Source organism: Amphiprion ocellaris, chromosome 20 (assembly GCF_022539595.1).
Source record: "Amphiprion ocellaris isolate individual 3 ecotype Okinawa chromosome 20, ASM2253959v1, whole genome shotgun sequence".
Classification (NCBI taxonomy): domain Eukaryota; kingdom Metazoa; phylum Chordata; class Actinopteri; family Pomacentridae; genus Amphiprion; species Amphiprion ocellaris.
This window is the reverse complement of record NC_072785.1, coordinates 5791537-5815561: the sequence shown is the minus strand read 5'-3', so window position 1 is coordinate 5815561 and position 24025 is coordinate 5791537. Positions and strand designations below refer to the sequence as shown.

General features: G+C 40.5%; 1 protein-coding gene and 1 long non-coding RNA gene across 5 annotated transcripts; one reads left to right on the top strand and one right to left on the bottom strand.

The window, feature by feature from the left end:
* Positions 1–905: 905 nt before the first annotated feature.
* On the bottom strand, positions 906–13772 carry lamtor3 (late endosomal/lysosomal adaptor, MAPK and MTOR activator 3). 3 transcript variants are annotated; one of them, XM_023268421.3, is made up of 7 exons: positions 13677–13772; positions 13398–13440; positions 10222–10256; positions 10058–10116; positions 6340–6473; positions 4336–4399; positions 906–1270 (listed from the first exon to the last, which is right to left on the bottom strand). In XM_023268421.3, the coding sequence occupies exons 2-7, from the start codon at positions 13404–13406 to the stop codon at positions 1197–1199; spliced, it is 375 nt and encodes a 124-aa protein (XP_023124189.1). In that variant the 5' UTR covers positions 13407–13440; positions 13677–13772; the 3' UTR covers positions 906–1196. The 3 variants fall into 3 exon arrangements, with proteins under 3 accessions (XP_023124189.1, XP_023124207.1, XP_023124178.1); XM_023268439.3 differs by lacking the exon at positions 13677–13772 and adding an exon at positions 13582–13661 and having other exon boundaries at positions 6340–6404; XM_023268410.3 differs by lacking the exon at positions 13677–13772 and adding an exon at positions 13582–13652.
* Positions 13773–21613: 7841 nt separating this feature from the next.
* LOC129347732 (uncharacterized) lies at positions 21614–23861 on the top strand. 2 transcript variants are annotated; one of them, XR_008599985.1, is made up of 3 exons: positions 21614–22414; positions 22495–22565; positions 22654–23861. It is a non-coding gene; the product is annotated as an uncharacterized LOC129347732 (long non-coding RNA). The 2 variants fall into 2 exon arrangements; XR_008599984.1 differs by having other exon boundaries at positions 22492–22565.
* The last annotated feature ends 164 nt before the right edge of the window (positions 23862–24025 follow it).

Here is a 24025-nt window from a genome sequence, read left to right as displayed (position 1 = left end):
TATATACACACACATATATATACATATACACACACACACACACACACACACATACACACACACATATATATATATAAAATTTTTAAAGGCATCATGAATACTGCCATCTGAGAGCGCACACACTGAAAAATTGATCACGCAGAAGATATAGTGTGATCTAAGTGATAGTGCTATTTTCTGAACCATGTGTAGTTGCATGCCAGTTACACAAAATAAAACATTAAAAGAATTATTTGAAACTTCATTGTACTTGGATTAGGGTCTAGCAATTTTGTGGTATAACCTGTCACACCTGCCCACTCAGTTATGAAAGCGCAAATGAAAATAACTTCTTTAACACTGTGATGATCACGTATATTGTATTTAAAAGTATTCCATGTTTTGTATATATTATTGTGGCAAGCAACAACATGTGGTTCAAACAATGTTTCAACGTTGTTCTCCAAATTCAACTGAGAAAATACATTTAAAGTTCTACACAACTAAAAAACACCTGCAATATTAAACTTCTTATATTCTATCATGAATGCATATGGAACCAGCAGTGCCAGATGACAGCAACCTCCCTCAGCAGGATACTGTGCCCCACCACAATGCAAACACTGCTGAGGCATGGCTTGAGGGATATGCAAAGCATCCAAGACCTCCAAACTCCCCAGATCCCAGTCCAGTCAAGCAACCACTGGATGCGCCAGAACAACAGCTGCCCCACCCTGCAACCCACAAGACCCAAACGATTCACTGTTGAGTATTCTATTCTTCCAGAAGTCCTGTGTCCACAGCCCGACATGTCAGAATTGTTTTGGTGGTACGAAGGACATCTGTACAACATTAAGCAGGTGGTTTTAAGGTTGTGCCTGATCAATGTACAATTAAATCTTGTCAATAAACAAAAGGAACACAGCTTTAGATACACAAATGAAACTTTTATTCAGACCTTAATTCTGCAGAAAATGTCAGAAAATCATTGTCAACAATCAACCTATTAAAAGGTGTACAGGAAGGTTCAATTCTCAAGTAAAGAGGTTCAAAGAAGCTAGCGTTTTAAGTAATTACTTGAACTTACAAACAACTCCAGACAGATTTTCTCATGGCATATAAATGCACTATTGAAGACAGAAAGAAGAAGACAGTGAACAGGATGTGATCCAGACAAGTGATTCTGCAGTGAATCGGGGTTCCGTGTCTGGGAGAGATTATGTCACCTCCACCACCTGCCTCAGGTCCTCTATTAGCGTAGCCAATTCCTTCTCCAGACTCATGATGAGACCTGAGGACATACACGGTGTACCATTATTAAACAAACATGAGCAGCACATGTAAGAAATATCTAAGCACATTCAGCACCTAACTGTACTATGTGTGACACCACCAACAGAACATGACAACTCCACACAAAGCACATAACATACTATACATCTAATATGACTTATGGGCAGAAATTTGTGCCACTAGAAACTGAATTTGAATAATTATATAAGTGAAGATAAATTCCTAAAAAAAAAACCTGAATAATTGCTATAAAATTTTAACTTAAATCTCAGAAGTTTAATTTGTTAGATTGAAACAAAATTTATTGGAAGTTGTGTTCCAATAAATATGAAATAGATTTTTTTTAAATTTTCTTTTATTGAATTCAGTTGCTCACAAACTGTATTTGATCCTCACTGAAAATTCAACTACCTACATTCAGTATTCATGATTCAAATTTGATCCTTGAAATTCCAAATCAGATTTTGTCATATTGACTGCGTCACATAATCTGGGCACTGAGGAAGAGCCATCGTGCAGTCCATCGAAGTCATTTTCAGGCAATCAGCACCTTTGATCAGGTTTATTGCAGCATATAAATATGAGGGGCATGTTTCTTAGTCCTACTGTACAAAAGTGAAGCTGCTGCTGGTGGTACCATTTTATGGGGGTCCATCCCCAAACTGAAGGATCATTTGTGTATATTTACAATAAGTTAGGTCTATGTTTTGTAAGATACTCGGTTGTTAGCTAGATAGCCAAGACAACAAGGAAGCAAATGTGTACAATGAGGATAAAAAACAGGAAATCAGTATCTGGCGGCTTTTTTTTTTTTTTTTTTTAAATCTATGAAGATAATAAGTAGGGGTGGGACTTTAACGTGTTAAGTTCGATTAATTAATTACACCGAAAATAACACGTTAAAAATAATAACGCGATCAATTGCACCCTCCTCAGTTCCCTCATTTCTGGCACACCGGTAACTCTTATGAACACTCCAGCCCAGTAGGTGGCAGTAATGAATCTAAAGTCTGTTTGTAGCCATGAAGAAGAAGCACAGGAAGCACTGAGTGAAGTCAGGCACTGGTGAACAGTGAAGGAAGATGAGATTGAGCTTGTTGGGCAGAAAGTTTCCTTTTAAAAATCTTCCCGATGGCAGCTTGGATAAAAGCCTGGTTGTGTGCAAATTGTACAGCAAAGAGTTTTCTGATCACTGCAGCACTTCAAGCCAACAGTATCTCCTCAATGTAAAACATGTTGGTGTTAGCACCAGAGCTAACGTTAGCTAAAAGTCATGCTAACGGTGTAGCCATCCCATAATAGACCACTTTTCTAGACAGTGCTTCAGTGTACAGAGTCTTAAAATGTTGAATAAAATCATTATAATTGCACTTAGATTTGCAGTAATCTGTGAATGTAGCAGACAGATGAAAAATGCAGATAAATAGAAATGAAACATTTTTGTGGTTTAAGTTTTTACTCCGTCGAGGCTCTGCCTCCTTGGAGGAGGAATAACCTAAACAACAAAAATATCTCTTTTAATAACTTAATTATAAACTTTTTGTTTATAAAAAAATAACAAATAAAAATTGATATTCCTATAAAAAGAACCATCAAAATGACACCATTTATCAGACCCAGAAAAGATGAAAACAGAATGAATCTGTGGATTTTCAACTTTCTGAAGCTCCTTGAACTACTTATGCTGATTTTATGTGCCATACCGTGGAAAAAACAACTAAATTCAGGCTTTAAGTCATCAAAATCACTTTTTCTATATATCCCATTTTCCTTTTTTAAAATAAATTTTAAATTATAAACACGTATATGTCTATTCATTGATTCAACTGTCAACCACAATTTTATTTGAATTGAAAAACTTCATTTATTGTGTCAAATATTGCTATTTGACAGAACTGCAATTAATTGCGATTAATTAATTACAAAGCCTGTAATTAATTAGATTACAATTTTTAATCATGTCCCACCACTAAAATATATATATATATACACACACACACACACACACACACACACACACACACACACACACACACACACACACACACACTAGGGCTGGGCGATAAATCGATTTTATCCATTAATTCGAGTTTGTACTTAATGTCGATTTGTTTTCATGAAAATCGATTTTCTCATCAACATCCGCCACCAACGCCTTCCCGCTGGGCTCCCGTAGTTCAGAGTGCGGGCCCTCCGCGCTTGATACACAAACAACATGGCGGCGAGCGGCGCAGATCTAAAGGCGCGTGTCCACTAGATGCGATTTTCCCTCACGGCAATGCACACATCTGAAAATGGCACGGACGGCGGTCACGAGCGGACCACAACATGGTCACATGACAGCGTCGCTACGTGGTGACGTCACCGAGCTTTCAGCTGGACAGGCAGACAAGTCGGATAAACACAGCGGCTCGGCCACAAACTTTCCCTTTTATTTCAAAAAACACGTCAGCGAAAAGTATTTCTGAAAGCATTTGAAGCGAGAAATAATCTGCAGCAGCTGAATCTGTCCTCGTTTTAGGTCACTGACGCCTAGTTTAGAAGTTTGAGGACAGTTTCACGATGCGTGGAATCTCCGCACGCCGCAGGCAATTTGCATAAAGTAGAAGTCAGTCTACTTTATGCAAATGAGCTGCAGCCCTCTCTGGGTAAACACACCGGATCACAGCTGGAAACGCACTGCAACCGGACCAGCATGCCACATGCGGCGCATTTCCAGCTGCGATCCGGTGTGTTTACCCAGAGAGGGCTGCAGCTCAATTGCATGAAGTAGACTGGACTCCTGCATGCAGAGATTAGGTAGGGGGCAAAAAAAAAAAAAAATCGGATAAATCGTGAATCAGGATTTTTTGTGAAAAAATCTGAGATTTTTTATTTATGCCATATCGCCCAGCCCTAACACACACACATATATATATACACACACATATATATATATATATATATATATATATATATATATATATATATATATATATATATATGTAATTATTATTATTTTTATTTTTATTTACTTATTTATTTACTTATTAGCGATAGAGACCCTTAAAAAAGACATTTTACCTGTGTTTGCATTGCTGCTGGCAATAAAGCTGATGACCAGTGGTAGCCGATTGAACTGCACAATCTGTTAAACACAAAAACGCAACAGACATATCATGATCAATATGAGCAGACTTGGGCAGGACTCAATAAATAGGAATCGAGGCCTCTGAAACCTAAAACATGAGTATGTACGATTTAGGGGGCTCATTTAATGGGAATAGAATGGGAATACAATATCCATGATTACGTTTTATTGTGTATTATGAATCCTTAGGTTTCCTTAACAGACCTCAAGACTGCGAACAAAATTTTTGAGAGTGCGTGAGTTGAAATTTCATGTGGTCACATTGTGCAAGTGAATGATGATCATTAGTTGATCTGGTTCATCCATATGGACTCAGTCTCTCCCTACCTGATGTATAAAAGTCAATTTCACTGTTACATTGTCACTGACCCAATGATGAAACAATCTACAGCTGACACTGTAACCCAGTGAGAATAGAGGAGCAGGCTGAGGAGAGGGAGAGGTCTGACACACCTGCTGATAAAAGTGTTCAGGTGCAGTCAGAGAGATCTCCACTGAGTCCATTAAGAAGAAAGGAAGACTCCACATTCAGTGCTGATGGCACACTTTTTTTTTTAAAAGGTCCTATTATCACACTTGAACTTGTATGGCACTTATCCAGGTATTTTTCTCCTGACCAGATCCTTGCTTGTGTTACTCTCAGAAGTATGTCACTTTGGATAAAACCATCTGCCAAATGAAATTGTAGAATTGTACTGACATTTAAAATGTGATTTGCTCTGGTAATAGAGAACAGTGTATATCGATAAAAATCACTCTATTTCAACTTGGGCAAATCTGTGTAGGACACTCATCACTGTTTTCTAACAAATTTCTGGTCGCACGCCCGTCAGAGCTGCTATATTGTAGCAGCCTGGTAGTATCTACCCTAGCCAGCATGCGAGGCATTTACGGACCATCAGGAAAATGTAGTATTTACCGATAAGCAAGTGTATGCCTGTGCCCAGTTTATGACTGATACCAGAAGAGGACTAGTGACAAAATAAATATATTTTCAGATTAAAACCATTTACAAATATAAATGCAAAAAAGCAAAGTGAGTTGTCAACTGTCTATGCACTCACATCGGCTGAAGTTAGTCTATACTTCAGGAAGACACTGTGATGTATGTGGCGTAACTATGCAGACAAATGTGGGTCACAATGGCCAGAAAATGTTGCTAGTCTACATACTGTAAAATTTGACTGGATGCAATACATTTGAGTATTTTTGGCATACTACTTTTGACATACTATGTATTGAGACCGACTAAATCCTTTTCCCAGCGTATTATACAGTACAGTAATACGGATATTGGAATGTACCCAAAGCCTGGACTTTAACAAGACATACTGGTGAAGCAGCCCATTGGCTGACTTTCATACAGTTTAGACATAAAAGTATACGTAGTGTACAATATTTTTAGCTCTTTTACAAACCTGTCCAATTCTTGGAAAGCAGTAAAAACAAATATTTTAAAATCCAATCTTTTATATACACATTTTTCTGTTACATTTACTGGTTTCTTAATACATACAGATACCAGAAATTTACCATGCTTGCAACAACAGGCATTCAGGAAATTGTAAGAAGCCCTCTGTAACTGGAAATTAATCCTGAACCAACAAACCTAAATATATGCTATTACCTGGAACCATAGATAATGTGTATTTCACCACTCTTAGCAGGCATAGTATTGAGAAAGTCTTCGCTCTAAATATCTTGGTGTCTAGTTGAATCAAAAATGAACATTTAAATTTCACATTGACAGTTATCAGCAAGGTACATTTGGACAGAAACGGAGACAATTTTTCATTGCTCAGTAGGAAGCAGATAATTGAGATCATTGTCTTCCTAGTCTTAGACCTCAATGATCTCTCATTATTTCACTAAAGGTTGAATTAATTAATATCATACTAATTATATATGGAATGATTAGTGTAAAGCTGGTGTCTCACCTGGTAGGTGTTGTAGTAGCAGATAATGCTCTTGTTTTTGGAGAGGCCCAGCTTGCTGCCCTGATCTGTGGCCAGAGCAAAAGTGGACAGGAAACCAGGTCTTAGTGCATGGACTGGGGCATTGTCATTGGCAACTGCAGGGATACAAGAAGAATGTTAGGGATGTAACCATTCAGCAGCTCACCAAACTGTCAATGATACTCCTCCTTTCTGCTCATACCATTTATTTCAAATATTGGCTCCTAAAACATGCAAAAGTATAATGTAGCCTATTTGTTTTTATTTTCTTAAAGGAAAGGAATGACTTGCATAAGATCCACTAGACACAGTAAGAGTCTACTTTTACATTTCCTTTCAACAGTAAACTCTCAGTGATCCTAACAGGCTAGTGTTGAATTTCTTTTCAGATTATATGCCTGTGCAGGCACAGGTGAGTATGGTTTTTGGTAGTGAGTCTTCACTGACATTGATCCTACATGACATATGGAGCCAATTGTTACATAAACATCCTCTAGAGCGGTGGTTCCCAACCTGGGGTCCACTCCTTTGTTATTTTAGCTGTGTGCTTAGGGTCATTGTCTTGTTGGAAGGTGAACCTTCGGCCCAGTCTGAGGTCCAGAGCACTCTGGAAGAGGTTTTCTTCCAGGATATCTCTGTACTTGACCGCATTCATCTTTCCTTCAATTGCAACCAGTCGTCCTGTCCCTGCAGCTGAAAAACACCCCCATAGCATGATGCTGCCACCACCATGTTTCACTGTTGGGATGGTATTGGGCAGGTGATGAGCAGTGCCTGGTTTTCTCCACACATACCGCTTAGAATTAACGCCAAAAAGTTCAATCTTTGTCTCATCAGACCAGAGAATCTTATTTCTCATAGTCTGGGAGTCCTTCATGTGTTTTTTGGCAAACTCTATGTGGGCTTTCATATGTCTTGCACTGAGGAGAGGCTTCCGTCGGGCCACTCTGCCATAAAGGCCCGACTGGTGGAGGGCTGCAGTGATAGTTGACTTTGTGGAACTTTCTCCCATCTCCCTGCTGCATCTCTGGAGCTCAGCCACGGTGATCTTTGGGTTCTTCTTTACCTCTCTCACCAAGGCTCTTCTCCCACGATTGCTCAGTTTGGCTGGACGGCCAGGTCTAGGAAGAGTTCTGGTCGTCCCAAACTTCTTCCATTTAAGGATTATGGAGGCCACTGTGCTCTTAGGAACCTTGAGTGCTGCAGAAATTCTTTTGTAACCTTGGCCAGATCTGTGCCTTGCCACAATTCTGTCTCTGAGCTCCTTGGGCAGTTCCTTCGACCTCATGATTCTCATTTGCTCTGACATGCACTGGAGCTGTAAGGTCTTAAATAGACAGGTGTGTGCCTTTCCTAATCAAGTCCAATCAGTTTAATTAAACACAGCTGGACTCCAATGAAGAAGTAGAACCATCTCAAGGAGGATCAGAAGAAATGGACCGCAGGTGAGTTAAATATGAGTGTCACAGTAAAGGGTCTGAATACTTATGACTGTGTGATATTTCAGTTTTTCTTTTTTAATAAATTTGCAAAAATTTCGACATTTCTGTTTTTTTCTGTCAAGATAGGGTGCTGAGTGTACATCAATGAGAAATAAAATGAACTTTTTTGATTTTAGCAAATGGCTGTAATGAAACAAAGAGTGAAAAATTTAAAGGGGTCTGAATACGTTCTGTACCCACTGTATTTGGTCTTTCTTCAGGTTGGCTTCTAGTTCATCCTGATTCATTAGTTTGTGTGCAGTTAGAAAATTCCTGACGGAAACGGTGTCTGAAAAACTGAAAACGGGTGAAGATTCATCAGTACCTAAAAACTCCGGCTATACCTCGAGAGTTACCTTAAATATGGCTTTATTAAAGGACAAGACAGAATGATGCTATTTGTGGTGAAATGCTCGCAAATGACAGCATGAAGCCAGTGAATTACGGCGACGTCAGGAAACAAAACACAGTTCGGTAAAGTCGGAAAGATTTTCACAGATTCGGACTTCTGGCATCAATAACTCATTAAATATACGTTGTCTAAACATAAACGATGCCTCTTTTCCATCGTTGTAAGGTAGACAATGTGCTACAAGCCCAGTTTAATCAAAAGTATCTGTCTTTCAAGCTGCAGAAATAACATTGATGTCTATGAGCAGCTGGCTTTGAGACGAGTGAACAGGGACCGTCTGCAAAATGCAAAACCGCTGGAAACAGCGAAGACACACAAATATTCAACAAATTTACTGCAGCCAGCAACTGACTCCTGCTGGTCATACTACAACTCTTGGTTTGATATTAATTTTTTTTTCTTCGTAATTTTAAGGATTTTTTTAGTTAAAAAAAAAAAAAAAATCAACTTAACTCTTATGCATTGTAGTGTCACCAAATGTACTGCAGCCATAAACTCTCTCCTCCTCATCATAGTACAACTCTTGGTTTGATATAAAAAAAATTTTTTTTTTTTAAATAATTTTAGGGAATTTTCTATTAGTAATACAATTCAATAACTTCCCTCTTATGTTTTGTAGTGTACTTATGGGGGGGTGCAACTTATAGGGGGGGCTCCAAGCCAAACAGGTTGGGAACCATTGCTCTAGAGCTTCTAGGGTCACCCTAGGTATGTTTTTAAACAAGCATTTAACAGTTGGTGAATAATCACCATAACCAAAGTAAACTTTTCTTATCAAGTTTCACATTACAGATATCTCCAATTATGACTAATATTCCAGTATTACATATCTACAGTTTGATTCTGACTAGTCACAAATTCTGGTTCAAAACATATTTTTCCTGTCAATGCAACATGTCAACATCGTCCTTTTTAGATATCTTAAATTAGGTTTCAACTAGACAGAATTATGTTGTAGATATCTTGAGCTACAATTGTGATGAGTACAGACAATTGAATTAGAGTTCTGACAAGGTGAATGATGTTGCAGATATCTTTAGTTACATCAGAAACTACATTAAGTGGAAGGCAGTAGCTTTTCAAAATACTATGCCACTGCAACCTTAACCACATATGGCAGCAGTTTAACCATCATATCAGAGTAGCCTGAGGCCAAAGCTTTAGTACATTCTGACCACATGTCTCTAGTGAGTGAAGGTCTCAGTCTTCACAGACTCCTTGCTAATGAGCTCCTCCCATTTACTGGCCTTTTCTCGCAATCTTTTTCAACATAATAGCCACGGTTACTTCTGTTCAAATCCTTCAGATCTTCAATATGCAATGGGAAGCTTCCCATGAGCAGCATCACACAGTAATTCAGAGAAGTCATAATGCCGTTTAAATTTTCTGCAGTTATTATTCTGCTCAGTTCAACTTAATGACAGGTATCTCTAACCATGGTTTTGACTGGTCAGAATGACATGATGGATATCTTGAATCTAAAAATCTAACGAGTCACAGAGCAACTACAACTAGTCAAAATGACCAAGTTGAAGTTGTACTTAAATTCAGCTAATAAATGTTAAAACGGCTTGTCATAGGTCAATTGTAGATAGGTATCTATTTAGCATATTTACATAGTAAGCATGTGCCACATTTACTGTACATCTCACTCAAGCACTTCAGGTCTTTATAACATTTACTCTCAAATGTATAATAATGAATTACCGTGTGAGCTCATATAACCACTGAATATCTCATGGAAAATGTGATTACCACTGCTCAATATACAAGCTAAAGACTGAGGAGATTAAAAACGGTTTCTTACCCTTTATAACAGGAACGCCATCCCGGTCTGTCACTACAATAGCATGAAGACCTTCAACACTATAGGAGGACATACGACAGAATTTATAAATGAAAGGCATATAGTTCCACTGACAACAATCAAACTGAACATGGCTAACATTATGTTACTTAAATAATACTTACCTTTGCAACTGTTTGTATAGGTATTTCTTCAAATCCTGCAAAGATGTTAGAAACCAGATTAAACAAGTAACCAAATCAACAAACTAATCAAAATGACTTACAAGTTAAAAAGACATCAAATGTAGACTGCAGGAGTGAAAAAAAAAATCAGCTAAAGAACTAGGTGGCTAAACCTTCCTACCCATGCCAGTAAAATAAACTACTGGTTGTTGAGGCAGAAATTTGACTCAAAATGTTCCATGAGGAAAAAACGCCCTTCGATGGTAATTGTAAATAATAAATCACATATCATCTAAATCCACTTTATCTGTAAAATATGCAGGACTCATTCTTTTTAGACTTTAAGAAGGCTATGAAGGCAATATATTTACATTAAGAAAATGTACTTTAGGTTGTCTAGGCAAGATAACTTAGGGCTGGTTCAAAACAAACAGCCATATACCAATCACCCACAACATTATGACCGCTGACAGGTGAAGTGAATAACATCGGTCATCTTGTTATAATGCAGTGTTCTGCTGGAAATCCTTGAGTCCTGACATTCATGTGATGTTTGACAGTACCACCCACCTAAACATTGCAGGTCAACCCCCTTGGACTAGGCTTCTTTTCTTAACTTTTTTTAAACCTGTGATTTGTGTTTGTACAGTTTACTGATCTGAGCATCTTACACAGATGGCAGCTAACTTGTAAAGCTACAAAGTATTGTCCTGTGTACACCAAAAGCAGACTCAAACTCACTAAATAGTTAGGCAGCACTGCCTTTCACTAACATCTTATTCAGTGGAGAGAGTGTGCCGGTGTTCCAATTTAACTGGTGATTATGTTTTCTGGTTAAGATTGCTTATGATTCAGCCCCATGCAGTGAAATTCAGATGTTTATTTGTCATATCCATTAAAGCCTAGGCAGCCAAAATGGGCGGTAAAAGCAATAGAACGCTAAAAATACACAAGGCTAGTTCTCATGTCATTTCAGAAAATGTACTGTTAGCAACATTTTTTCAAGTAAATCATTACAATTTACAGTGTATGTAGCAAGGATATGTGAGGAAATTGTTTCAATTTCACTTGTATGGTACCACCAGGTCTCTATCCTGTTTCTGTTTTCAACTGTCCTCCAGTTGACTCCATTATTATCACAGCTTCTCTAGCAATGCATCTTGAAATGTATCCTCTGGATTTCTAAATCAGCTGTGGGGTCTGAAGTCACAATCATTCCATTATTGGAATTATTATTATTATTACATGCAATTTTTGATACATTTCAGTTTGGCAATTCTGTTTTGAATACGTTTTTAGATAGTGTTTTGAAGCTAGTGCAGGTGGTGGAGTATAAATAGGAAAAGAGTTTATTCATTTTGGATGGTGTAGTCACTGAACGTATTTTTGAGAAACGTGAAAATGATAACAGTATATGATACACATATACTGTTCTGTATGAGTGCTTTGGATAACGAGGCTTCAGTTTGTACAAATACATGTTAGCAGCCGATAAAAAACTGTAATGTTATGCTTCCTCTTCTGGGCCGGCTGCTGTGGGCTAATACGTGTCTTTCCTGGTAAACATACACGAGATGAGCTTTAGGTTCTGCTCTGTATCTGCTACCGTGAAAGCATAGACTAACACTCAAGGCAATGGTGGGCATGCTTCTGTGCAGTGCGTTTTGCTTTGTAAGGCATTATTTTTGTTCTGCTTCTCACCCGGCAGCATGTGTGAGTTAAATTGTGACCATAATCAGTTTAAAAAAAATGTGCATTTTCTGATTGTACAAAATGTAATGGGATAAAGCGAGATGTCTGTTGAATAAATCAGAGGCACAATAAAGCCCCTTTCAGACATGCAGCATGGAACATTGCTGGGTTATTCAATGCGTTAAAAATGACAGCATCCTGTCATTTAGCCCCTTTCAGTCCTCACAGCTGCATTCACACATACCACCCACACAATGTCATTCACTCGAGACTAGTATAATCCCTATTCTTCCCTTTTAAAAAAAAAAAAATATTGTCAGCGATAAACATTCTTTGAAATTACAGGTTACCACGTGGAGGACTGAACGTGTTTTTAGTGTTTTCTGAGTGACTAGTTTTGACAATGTGGCTTCAGTTTGTTTCAATGCATTTTAGCAAATCAAACTAATGTTATGCTGCGTGTTGCGATGGTGGGAGGCTGCTGTGGGTCTGAGTATGCTTCGGTGAACAAACCCGAGTTAAGCTTCAAGTTCTGCTCTGGATCTGTTACACTAAATGCACATAGTAACACACAACACAACAGAGGACGTGCTTCCACGTTGTGGGTTTTGCTTGGTGCGACAACAATTAGTTTTCTGGATCGTTATTAAACAGTTAGCCTGTGTAAAGTTGTGACTATCATCAGTGACATGGATGTGTTTCCTGAATAATTATAATAATCGCCTGACAGAACAAAAAAGATCTATACGGATGAAGCAGGATGTTTGTCGAGTCAATCGGTGGCACAATGAGTAAAACGTTGGTTTCATATTAATATCAATGGATTAAATTGTTTTGAATCTCAATTTACTTGAAAAATATGTGTTTTTTACTTTGGCCAGCACGTTTCGTTTTACTGTCTGTAGATGATATTGACATGGATATAGATTTTATCAACTAGTGACGTTGACGTTTCTCGGCGAGATCTTCTTTATCTAGTGTCTTCATCATCACACCCACAGGCAGGTCTGGTTGTGACGATTCTGCGAACGAAACATCTGGAGCGTAAATAGAGCAAAATGTAACCAGACCTTGCCAGTTTAACTGGAACCGGCGCTACTTTGACCCGTTGTGAACATTAATATATGCAGCCAATCCATTTACTTGCCGTCAGAGCGCATATGTGAAAGGGGTTTAAATAAGACTCCCGTATTTATATCTCCAGAACACATCGTTTCGAATCATGTCATGAGACTTGCTAACATGTGTGTATCAGTGTTTACGTTCCTCGCCGAGGTCATTATCTAATCATTTTTCACTGTTGCATAGCTAGGCCCGACCGTGGCGAATCTGCGAACGAAACCACTGTAGCAGAGTGAGAGCAGTATGTAAGCAAACATCGCTAGTTAACATGGTCACCGGTTCAAGTGGAACATCGGTAACTAGAGAAAGACAGGAAGCGTTTAAACAGCAAAGTAGAAGAAGGACAGTCCAGCTGTACTCACATCAGCCATAGTGGCTAAAGGTTTAGCTTCGGATCCAGAACGACTATGGGATAAAAAAGACAGAGGCTGTTAGTTAAACATTGTCATTTACGAAGCAAAATCGTTTCAATAAACTAAACCTGCTAACACATGAGCTAGTTTGCAAGAGGATGTAGATACGTTGCTCGTAAAATTCAGCTACCACCTGCTTTGGTTGGTCATCTGCCTGCTGAATTACAAACAAGAAGGTACATCAACCAAATAAAACAAAAATACATAACCCTATGCAGTTGCACATACCGTATTTAAATGACTTCCAAGCTAGTTACATAGTACACAAGAGGCACCAATCACATGACAGGCTTCGTTTGTTTCCGGCTCTTAAAAAAGTGTTGAGGAAAGTCAATACTGCGCAACATTGCTCAGCGCATGTGCAGACACAGTCTACGCACACGTCATGCCGCAGCACTAGCCGGATGACAACATAGTCGTCTGTTGTTTCCTTCAGCTGCTACACATCCATTATCTGCAAACCGCTTAATCCTGATTAGGTCGCGGGAGGAGGGCTGGTGCCTAGGGTTTCCACCCGTCCCTTAAAATACGGAATCGTCCTTTATTTGACAATTAATTGCTGCGTCCCGTATTGAATCAATACGTGACGCAAATTGTTGCGTATTTTCATAAATGTTCCATACACGTCTGTCACACACTCATCAAAACCGTATAGTGAACAAAATAAAACACAGGAAATATTAAGGGCAGCCAATTGCATCTTCATTAGACCTGTGTAGCGAGGACCCGATGCCAGGTCCAGCGGATAGTTCTCGCGTGTCCGGTCTTGTCCGGTCCGGTGGCGGGTTGCCAGGTTACAGACGCTGCTGCACGCGCGCGTTTAAAAATGTCTACACCCGAAACTCCACCACGTCCTAAGAAGGAAAAACGTCTGCAAATGTACAGACATGAGTGGGAAGACTCGAACCCCTGGCAATGAGTATAAACTGTGTTTTCTGTTGCTCATGGACTGGCTGAGGCAGCATTCATCAGTGGACCAACATGTAAGAAACATGACAACAGAGAGAACCCAACCAGCAGGTCACAGTTTTTCATCCCCCAATCATCTCCTGAAGTAGATGTGATAAGGAACATCATGATGTGATCAGTTAGATTTCCTACGCTATATGGCTGTGAATTCACCAGAGGATACTTATAATCATGCTGATGTGGCCTAAGTTGTTTATTATTATTTTAAACGCTTTTTAGTTATTAATAAACATTTATTTAATAGCCTATATGTAATAAATAAATGGACTTTGCCTATCTACAGAAAAACTCATAATTCTGATATGTTAACAGTACTAAATCAATGAATACATGCATACGCACATAAATGTAACACATTTAATACATTCATTGTGTTAAGATTTAGATGGAAAAAAATGTCTGTAGAGACTTTCTTTGTCCAGTGTTCTGCATTCAGTTGTTTATGTTTTGCGGAATCCAGTATTGCACACTGGCTGGTCATTACATTTTATTTTAGTATGGTTTCACTGTTTAAAATGATGCCACTTCTTTTCAGACAGAACCTGTGATAATAAAACAATACAAAATTCTTAGTTTCATGTTGATAAAGCACTTGAAGCATTAAGCATGGCTAAGTGCTTTTTTCAAAATTAAACATACCACTCCTTGGGTGGTAGTGGCCCCAGATTCAGTAAAGTTGGAAAGATATTCACAGATTCAGACATCTGGCATCAATAACTCATTAGATATATCTAACATAAACATAAACAATGCCTCTTTCCCATCGTTGTAAGGTAGACAATGTGCTACAAGCCCAGTTTGATCAAAAGTAGCTGTCTTTCAAGCTGCAGAACTAACATTGGTGTCTATGTGCAGCTGGCTGTGAACAGGGACCGTCTGCAAATTGCAAAACTGCTGCAACAGCGGAGACACAAATACTCAATAACTTAACTCTTACACACTGTAGTGTCACCAAAATCACTGCAGCCTTCAACTGGCTCCTGTTGACACCAATGTTATTCCTGCAACTTGAAAGACAGCTACTTTTGATAAAACTGGGCTTGTAGTACATTGTCCACCTTACAACGATGAGAAAGAGGCATTGTTTATGTTTTGACAAAGTATGTTTAATGAGTTATTGATGCTGGAAGTCCGAATCTGTGAATATCTTTCCAACTTTACTGAACCGTGGCCCTGAGGAGCCCTGGTGGGTGTCCTTCATTTTCATTTCTGAAAGGTGGCAACCCTACTGGTGCCTGTCCCAGCTGACTTAAGGGTGTGGGCTAGTGATGGTGAAAGTGAAGCTTCATGAAGCAGTGAACCACTCTGACACAACTTCTTCAAGAATGACAGACTGCATTTGACACAGCCAGAAGAGTGATCTGCTGGCTCTGTCAGAACTGCATCTAAGTAGAAAAAAACTGAAAAAGCCTAATATATTTGTACTTTGCAGATGTGAGTACTTAATATTTTCAGGAGTAGCTTACATTTATACGGTCTTACAATTACAACTGGCCCACTGAGGGCAACCATAATGTGCTTATGTGGCCAGAGAAGAAAATGAGTTGTTTAGAGTAATCAAAGCAGACTATAATCAGGTAAGCATGTGTTGAACCTGACACCATAGGCCAAGCTGTAAACAATAAATGTTCGTATTTATTGTCCACAGTGCATATCATAAAATCCTAATCCTATTCATCCAAATTCAATTCAATTCAATTCAATTTTATTTATATAGCGCCAATTACAGTCAAATTGTCTCGAGACGCTTTACAGAACCCATATGCCTGACCCCCAGAGCAAGCCAAAAGGCGACAGTGGCAAGGAAAACACCCTTTTAACAGGGAAAAAAACCTCAAGCAGAACCCGGCTCTAATGTGGGGGGACCCATCTGCCTGCTGGCCGGGCGGGTTGAGAGGGACAGAAGAGGTAGAGGGGTAGAGATAGAGGGATGGAGATAGAGGGGAAGAGGTAGAGGGGTAGAGATAGAGGGGTAGAGGTAGAGATAGAGGGGTGGGGGGGGACACAAGGACCATAAAACACACAGTATAATACATGCATGATAAGACAGATGATACACGATAATGGGGTCTAATCATATATACCATTAAAACCTATTGCACATGAGCCTAATGAACCAAGGGTGAAAATCACTGCACTCTAAAAATGCCACTGCCTATGAAATAGCACAACAATCAATTCACTCATGCCTACAACCATCACACGTAAGTTGGGTCTCGGTGCTACCGGGAATGAAGGCTAATAATTACTCACCGCAGATCACAACAGGGATGTGAGTAAAACAAAAGAATTAACCAAAATAGGAAAAGTTAGTCCGCTCTCACACAATGCACTCCCAGGTCTTTTCATCTATGGGCCCTGCCAGGCCGAGCAGACTAACTAAAGCAAACAAATCCTACAAACAAAAACCCAAAAGGACAGCAGGAGACAGTGCAAACACAATGAGCAGAGCACAAACAAAGCACAAACAATAAAAAGACAATTTTTTGATACCCAAAGTGGAATAAAACACATTTTTATTAAATATCCTTTAAAACCGCATACCTGCTATGCCAGCATCTCACACACAGCAGGAAATCCCTCGCCCCATAAAACTGTGTGGCCACACTGCAACATCCAAAGACAAGCTTTGTGACTTTGTGGACAAGCTACCCCATAAATATCTAACAGGCATCTTACCACTTTCACAGCTGAAGCCTCATGTCTCGCTGGCCTCACTCAGAAAATTGTCAGCACCTCCCTACTCACCTGACTCTCTTTATTGTTGCCTGCCCCAATCAGAGGCAGATAGTGGAGGACCACCAGGTGCCAATGGTTACGCAAGGATCTGTGCATATTTAAAGTGAATATTAATGGAAGACATCAGGGCTCCGGACTGCGAGCAAAATGTGTTTCACTCTGTTCCATTTACTCTGTCTTAAACCATACAGAGTGGACGATCTAGTTTCTCAGCTGAACTTTATTAAACATTGCGCATCGGCGAACACGCTATTGCAGTCAACCGTTGACCTGGCGAGTGTTGCAGTCTAATCGGTCCCCCTAGGAACATATAAACATTCCACTTGACATATCCTTTCTCTTTTTTTCTCTTCCTCAAAACCCCTTTTTGCTTTCCTTATAACCAAAGTACAGTTTTTCTTTTAGGTGTGATTTTTAAGTTTATCAGTATGTAAGCAAGAACATTTTCAGTAAACACATTCAAGAATTCCTGGGGTCAAAAATAAACTATCTTTGGTCATACCTTTAATCCTTTTCCTCTGTTCTTTCTTTGCACCTATTATACTACCTTTAAAAAAAAAAAAAAACCCATGCAACCGCAGTCTGAAAAGAACCAGTAAACAGCATCACCTTTAACTAGCTCATGTATGATAGTCGTTCAGATATGCAGGTGTCTTAACCTGACGAACAGACCAGGTAGTAACAGCGGCATTATCACCTCATTTAGCAGTCACTACAGTCTGTGTTGTGGTCATAGTCTCTGTTTGCAAGGAGGAAGAAGTTGGGCTGTGGTTGTGCCTGAGATGGTGACGGTTTCTTCTCAGGACTTCACCAGTCTCCAGCTCAACCTCGTATGATCTCGGGCTCACAGTTCTGAGCACCTTTGCAGTTTTCCAGGTTCTGAAAGGCTCAAATGGTTGGACTCGCACACTGTCCCCTTCTTTGAGACAGTCCAGGTCCCTTGCTGTGCGATTGTAATGTTTCTCCTGTCTTTATCTGTTGTTTGCAAGTCCTTGTTTGTTGTCCATCACCTCTAACAGTGACTCTTTTGTAGGGAGAAGGGTCCGGGTCCTTCTACTCAGAAGTCTCTGTGCCGGGCTTGTGTTGACACCTTGGCTTGGTATATGCCGATGATCCAGTACAGCCAAATATGGATCCTGTCCTGCAACTGCAGCTTTCTGCATGATCCGTTTTGCTGTTTTGACAGCAGACTCCACCTTTCTGTTGCTTTGTGGATATCCTGGGGAAGATGTTTAGGGCACAAATTCCCACTTTTGACTAAAAACCTGAAACTCTTGTGATGAATACTGTGGGCCATTGTCTGAAATTAGCACATCCAGTATCCCCTGATGAGTGAAATGTGCCTTCAGCTTGTGGATCACAGTGGTGCTCTTAGTGTCAGGAAGATAGTTGACTTCCCAGAGGTTTGAGAAATAGTCCACAGTTACCAAATAGTCCTTGTTATGCCATGAAAACAGATCAGTTCCTACCTTTGACCAGGGTCTGTAGGACTCATCGTGGGGATGCAAAGTCTCCTTCTGTTGTTTGTGGTCAGCTGACCTGCAGATGTCACACCTGGAGATAAAAGTCTTTATCTGTTCATTCATACCCTGCCAGTACACACACTCATGTGCCCGTCTGAGGCATCCTTTGACTCCCAGATGTGATGAGTGTATACGACGGGTGAGGTCGGCTCTGAGAGTGTCCGGGATAACTGCTCTTTCTCCTCTGAACACAATGCTATCTTGGAAGCTAAGCTCATCCTGAAATGCGTAGTAATGTTGAATGTCTTGTGCAATGTCTCTTTTGTTCCTCGGCCGACCTGTTAGGATCAGCCTTTTCACTCTTTGCAACTTTACGTCCTCTTTCGTTTCATCTCGGATGACAGACAGTCTCTCTGTAGAAATGGGCAGGTAGGTCAACATGTTCTCTACATATTTATAAGAAGAAAAAAAATCATCTGTATATAATGTTTTTCTGTAACTTTTGCACTGTTTCTTTTTCTTATCTATTCCTGCACTGCCTTTATACTTTTTCTTTGGAGCTGCTGTAACGGTGAACTTTCCCCCCTGTGGGATCAATAAAGTTTATCCTTATCCTTATGTTAACAGTCTCTCGATCTGTCTCTGTCTCTCCCTGATTAGTCACGTAAGTACGCTCTGCTCAGTCTGTCAGCTAACAGCATATTCCTACCTGGCATGTAAGTTACATCAATGTCATATTTCTGCAGTCTGAGTAGCATTCTCTGTAGTCTCTTTGGTGTACTAAGTAGTGGCTTTCTCACTATATTCTCAAGTGGTTAATGGTCACTCTGCACTGTCACCTTTCTACCATAAGTATACTGGTGGAACTTTTCAATACCAAATACAATGGCTAAACATTCCTTTTCTATTTGGGCATATCCCCTTTCTGTGGGAGTCAGTGCTCTGCTTGAGAAGGCTACAGGTTTACCTCTCTGAGTCAGGGCAGCTCCTAGGCCTGTCTCTGAAGCGTCACATTGCAGCGTTAACTCTTCAGTCTGGTCTATAGTATTTCAGTAGTGGTGCGTCAGTTATTTTCTCTTTCAGCCTCTTAAAGACCATCTCATGCAGCTCAGTCCACTCCCGCATACTGTCCTTGTGTGTAAGTTGTCTCGACACTTCACAGTCATCCGAAAGGTGAACACAAAACTTTGACAAGTAGTTCAGCATGCCTACAAGTCTCTGTACACCCTTAACATCTGTGAGCCTGGGCAAGTCTTTAATTGCCTGCACCTTCTCCAGGTCAATCCGAAGGCCCTCTGAAGTCAATAAATGTCCAATATAAGGAACAGACTGTCTTCTTAACTTAAACTTGTCTGCATTTAACTTAATGTCTTTTCACCTGCATCTCAGTAGAAAATATCTCAAGTTCTCTTTGTGACTCTCCTCTGCCTTTTCCTGCGTGTCTCTCTCACCAGTGATAAGTATATCATCTGCAATGACATATGCCCCTGGCAAGCCCTCCAGCGCATACATCAGCTTTCTTTGGAAGACTTCTGGAGCTGGGCTTATACCCATCGGCATCCGGAGCCACCGGTACCGCTCAAATGGGGTTGCAAACATGGTGAGATAGCTCAACTCCTCATCCAGTTTGACATGCCAAAATCCATGTTTCACGTCGCAAACAGTGAATACTTTGGCCTTTGCAAACTCCGGTAGAATGTCATCAATGGTGGGAAGAGGGAAATTACTCCTCTTCAGTGCTTTGGGGTCTATGCAGATCCTTGGTTTTCCATTTGGTTTGATCACCGTACTGCGCTCAACTGGTGCAATGATGCCTTTCGCCTCCAAGTCCTTTAGCTCTTGTTTGAGCTGTGCCATCATTGCAACAGGCACTCAGTGCTTTGGTAGTTTCACTGGTGGGACACTTTTGTCGATTTCAATCTTATACTCTCCTTTTAGGCAGCCTACACCTGTGAAAATGTCTCCAAACTCTGCTTTTATTTCATTCATGTTTGACAGCTCTTCATTTCTTTCTTGTGTCTTCTCTGGACACTGCTTAGTCACTATGCTGTCTATCACCAGGATATTCTCATACTGTACTTTGATCAACTTCATTGCCTCACTCACCTTTCTTCCTAGTAAGGGGATCCTGTCCTCCTGGTCCACCACTTGGAACTCCAGTCTGTATAGTTTATCATTTCTTGGATTCCTGAGTTTGACTTTTCACTTACCAAGCGGTTTCAGCCTACTCTTGTTGTACATCACTAGGACTTTCTCTGTCTTTTCAAGTTGTGTGTCTTGATTCAGCAGGTGCATAGGTATCACATTACATGTAGCACTACAGTCTATCTGGAAGTTGATTAATTTCCTATTCATCGTCATACCTGCAAAGAGCTGCTTGGTTTTACTGTGCTTCACTTTCACTTGATTCATTGTCTCCTGTCTGTCACACACATCCATTATTGTCATGATGTCCTCACATGATCCAGTTGACTCTGAGACTGTGTGTATTGGTCTGCTCTTCTGATCTTTCTCCTGTTTAGACATGCATTTTGCAGTGAAGTGGTTCTCTTTTCCACATTTCTTATGCTTCTTGCCGTAGGCTGGGCACTTGTGCTTATTCTTCTCGTGTAGGTTGCCACAAAAGTTGCAGTCAGTCTAGTCCTTCTTGTCTCGTCGTGGACTTCTTTTAATTGCATGTATTTCTTCCACAGTTTGCACTTGTATTGTTCTGCTATTCTCTCTCGACAGTTCTGTTGCTCTGCATATTTGCATGCACTTATCCAGTGTTAAGTTCTCTTCTCTTAACAGTCTTTCTCTCATAGCAGGGCTGTTTATGCCACACACTATGCGATCTCTTATTAATGAATCTTTAATATCACCAAAGTTGCATGCGCTGGCCAAAACTCTCAAATCTGTGACATATTTGTCTATGTTCTCGACTCGTGTTTGGTTCCTGACAAAAATTTGTGTCTCTCAACAGTCTCACTGTTCATCAAACAGCACTATCATAGAACTCACTGTCCTCCTAGCAGTCGTCCTCCCACTTTCCAGCGTGGTCAAAAGTTCCCTTCCTCTCTCTCTGAGAAGGTAGATAAACAACTTCACTTTTGTTGTCTTTTTTTGCACCGGGCATTGTGAGGTCTGTGTACAATGTGAACTCCTCTTTCCAACTTTTCCATGTCTTCGACAAGTTGGCAGAGTCCCAAACTAATGTGGTCGGCGGCTTCAAGCCTTCCATCAAGAAGTCCGCCGGTTTCCGATCCTTACCGTTGTGCTCCGACATCGGCCAGTCACTCGCTCGCACTCCCAGGCTAGGCTAACAAGCTAGCGCCACTTTTCTTTCGTGGCAAAACTCTTCGCCTTGGCTAAGTTCGACTGCTGCTACCATGTTTCACTCTGTTCCGTTTACTCTGTCTGAAACCATACAGAGTCGACCATATAGTTTCTCAGTTGAACTTTATTAAACGTTGCGCATCGGCAAACACATGCTATTGCAGTCAAAGTTTGACCTGGCGAGTGTCACACTCTAATCGGCCCCCCAGGAACATATGTTATAAATGTGGTAGGACAGCCCAGTCCGTCTCCACTCATGTTGTGTGTATTGGATCAGATCAGTGCAGCTGGGAGTAATCATCCTAATTCACCTTGCTTGCTGGGCGGTGCCACACCGAGTTATATCTGGGAGAGGGCTGCGCGTCTTGCACGTGCATCCTCTTACCTCTGTGTCACATCTGCAGCATGGTTTGTTGTTGTGGATGTGTGAACCCACGGGCGGTCTTGAGACGCTGGCTGTCGAGCTTTCTCTATTGTCAGGTATGGTATGTTCCGACGCGGTCGCTGCATCTCTGGGCTATATTAGTGGTGTGTTTGATGCACTTTCTGCTTTCTAGCAGAGTCGGCCTGTATCCTGGCCGAAGCCTGGGAGTCGGGTGTAATAATCCACGTGCCATGTTGGATTACTGAGGTAGGCTGGCTCATTTCTGTCTGTCGTTTTTATGTGTTTTTGCTGGGCTGCACTTGAGATGACTCTGGTTTCTGATTGCTGTTGGCAGTGATCATGCTGCATTCTTCCGCGGCTGTCTCCCCTGTTGCCTGAGAAGCTGCGTCTTCACTGACAGGTGGCTCTACCTTTGAAGTGGGCTGCTGCTGTTCTGTCTGTGGGTTCACCGCGGCAAGCTCTCCGCTCATCGGAAATTATTTTATTGCTTTTCTTGTATGATGTTTAAAAAAAATAATAATAAAAACAATCTTGGTGTGCGCGTGCCTACTGCCTAGCATGCCTGTTATTGTTATTATTATTATTAGTAGTAGTAGTAAAATTATTAGTATTAGAATTACTAGTAGTAGAATTATTAGTATTAGAATTATTAGTATTAGAATTATTGTCTACAGATTTTGGCTACCTTTATTGTTAGTTGTTTATTCATCATTTATTGTGATTTTCATTCATTTATTGTTATTTTTTTGTGATTGTGTGTTTAGTTATCCGGTTATCTTTTTTTGGTTTTGTAGATTTTGTTTTTTTTTCTTTTTCTGGTTTATTGGGTTGACTAGGTGAGTGAGTAAGTGGCATATGAAGGCATAATCGGCCTTGGTGGTGACCTTCTCGGCCCAGCATAGTGTGGTGTCGGGGCAGTTTTTAGAGATCTATATATGTTTGCCTCTTTTCCTGTGACTAACAGTTTGCCTCTGTGATAGAGTGATTGTGTCACGGTTTGGAACGTAACCTTAGTATTGGCTACGTGTTCTCACCCGGGACTGTTATGATGAGGAACACACCTGTGGATTCCCGCCGGCATGTGCTGTGAATGAATGAGGGTTTACTAAAAAGTTCTGAAACTGTTACCAAGTGTGTGTGCATTATTACTTAAGGTTATAACAGCCTCTTTTCCCTGGACAGGAGCTGTTGGGCCAGGTGGTGGGTGGCTGACTGATCCCCCTGCGGTGGTGGTCCCTTCACTCCCTGTACAGCAGTGCACTTGGGTGTCCATCAATGGTTTTGTTCACGTGTGGTGTGTCGCATCAGGACCCTTCCCCTCCCCCTTCAGTTAGTCATCGCTGCCTGGTAAGCCCTCAGCCCTGTGCCTAGTTCCTGTATTTTGGTGGCAAGCTTAACTAAGCCTGGGAGGAGGGGGGCCCTGGATGATTAGATCAATATTGTGCCACTTACTACTGAGTTATTTCTTGGCATCACCACCAAGAGATTTTAAGTGAGGGAAGATTGTAAATTGTTAAATATTGTTAATAAATTCCATTTTGTGTACTTTATTTGGAATCCCGTCAGTCTCTGGTGTTGCTCGTACCTGTGTGACCTTTTTTGTCTGTATTGAAGTGGTGGTCCTATATATATATATCGTATACACTATATCATATACACATTTGTAAGTCTTGCTCCCCACATGCACGCTTCTTTTATGTCAGGGG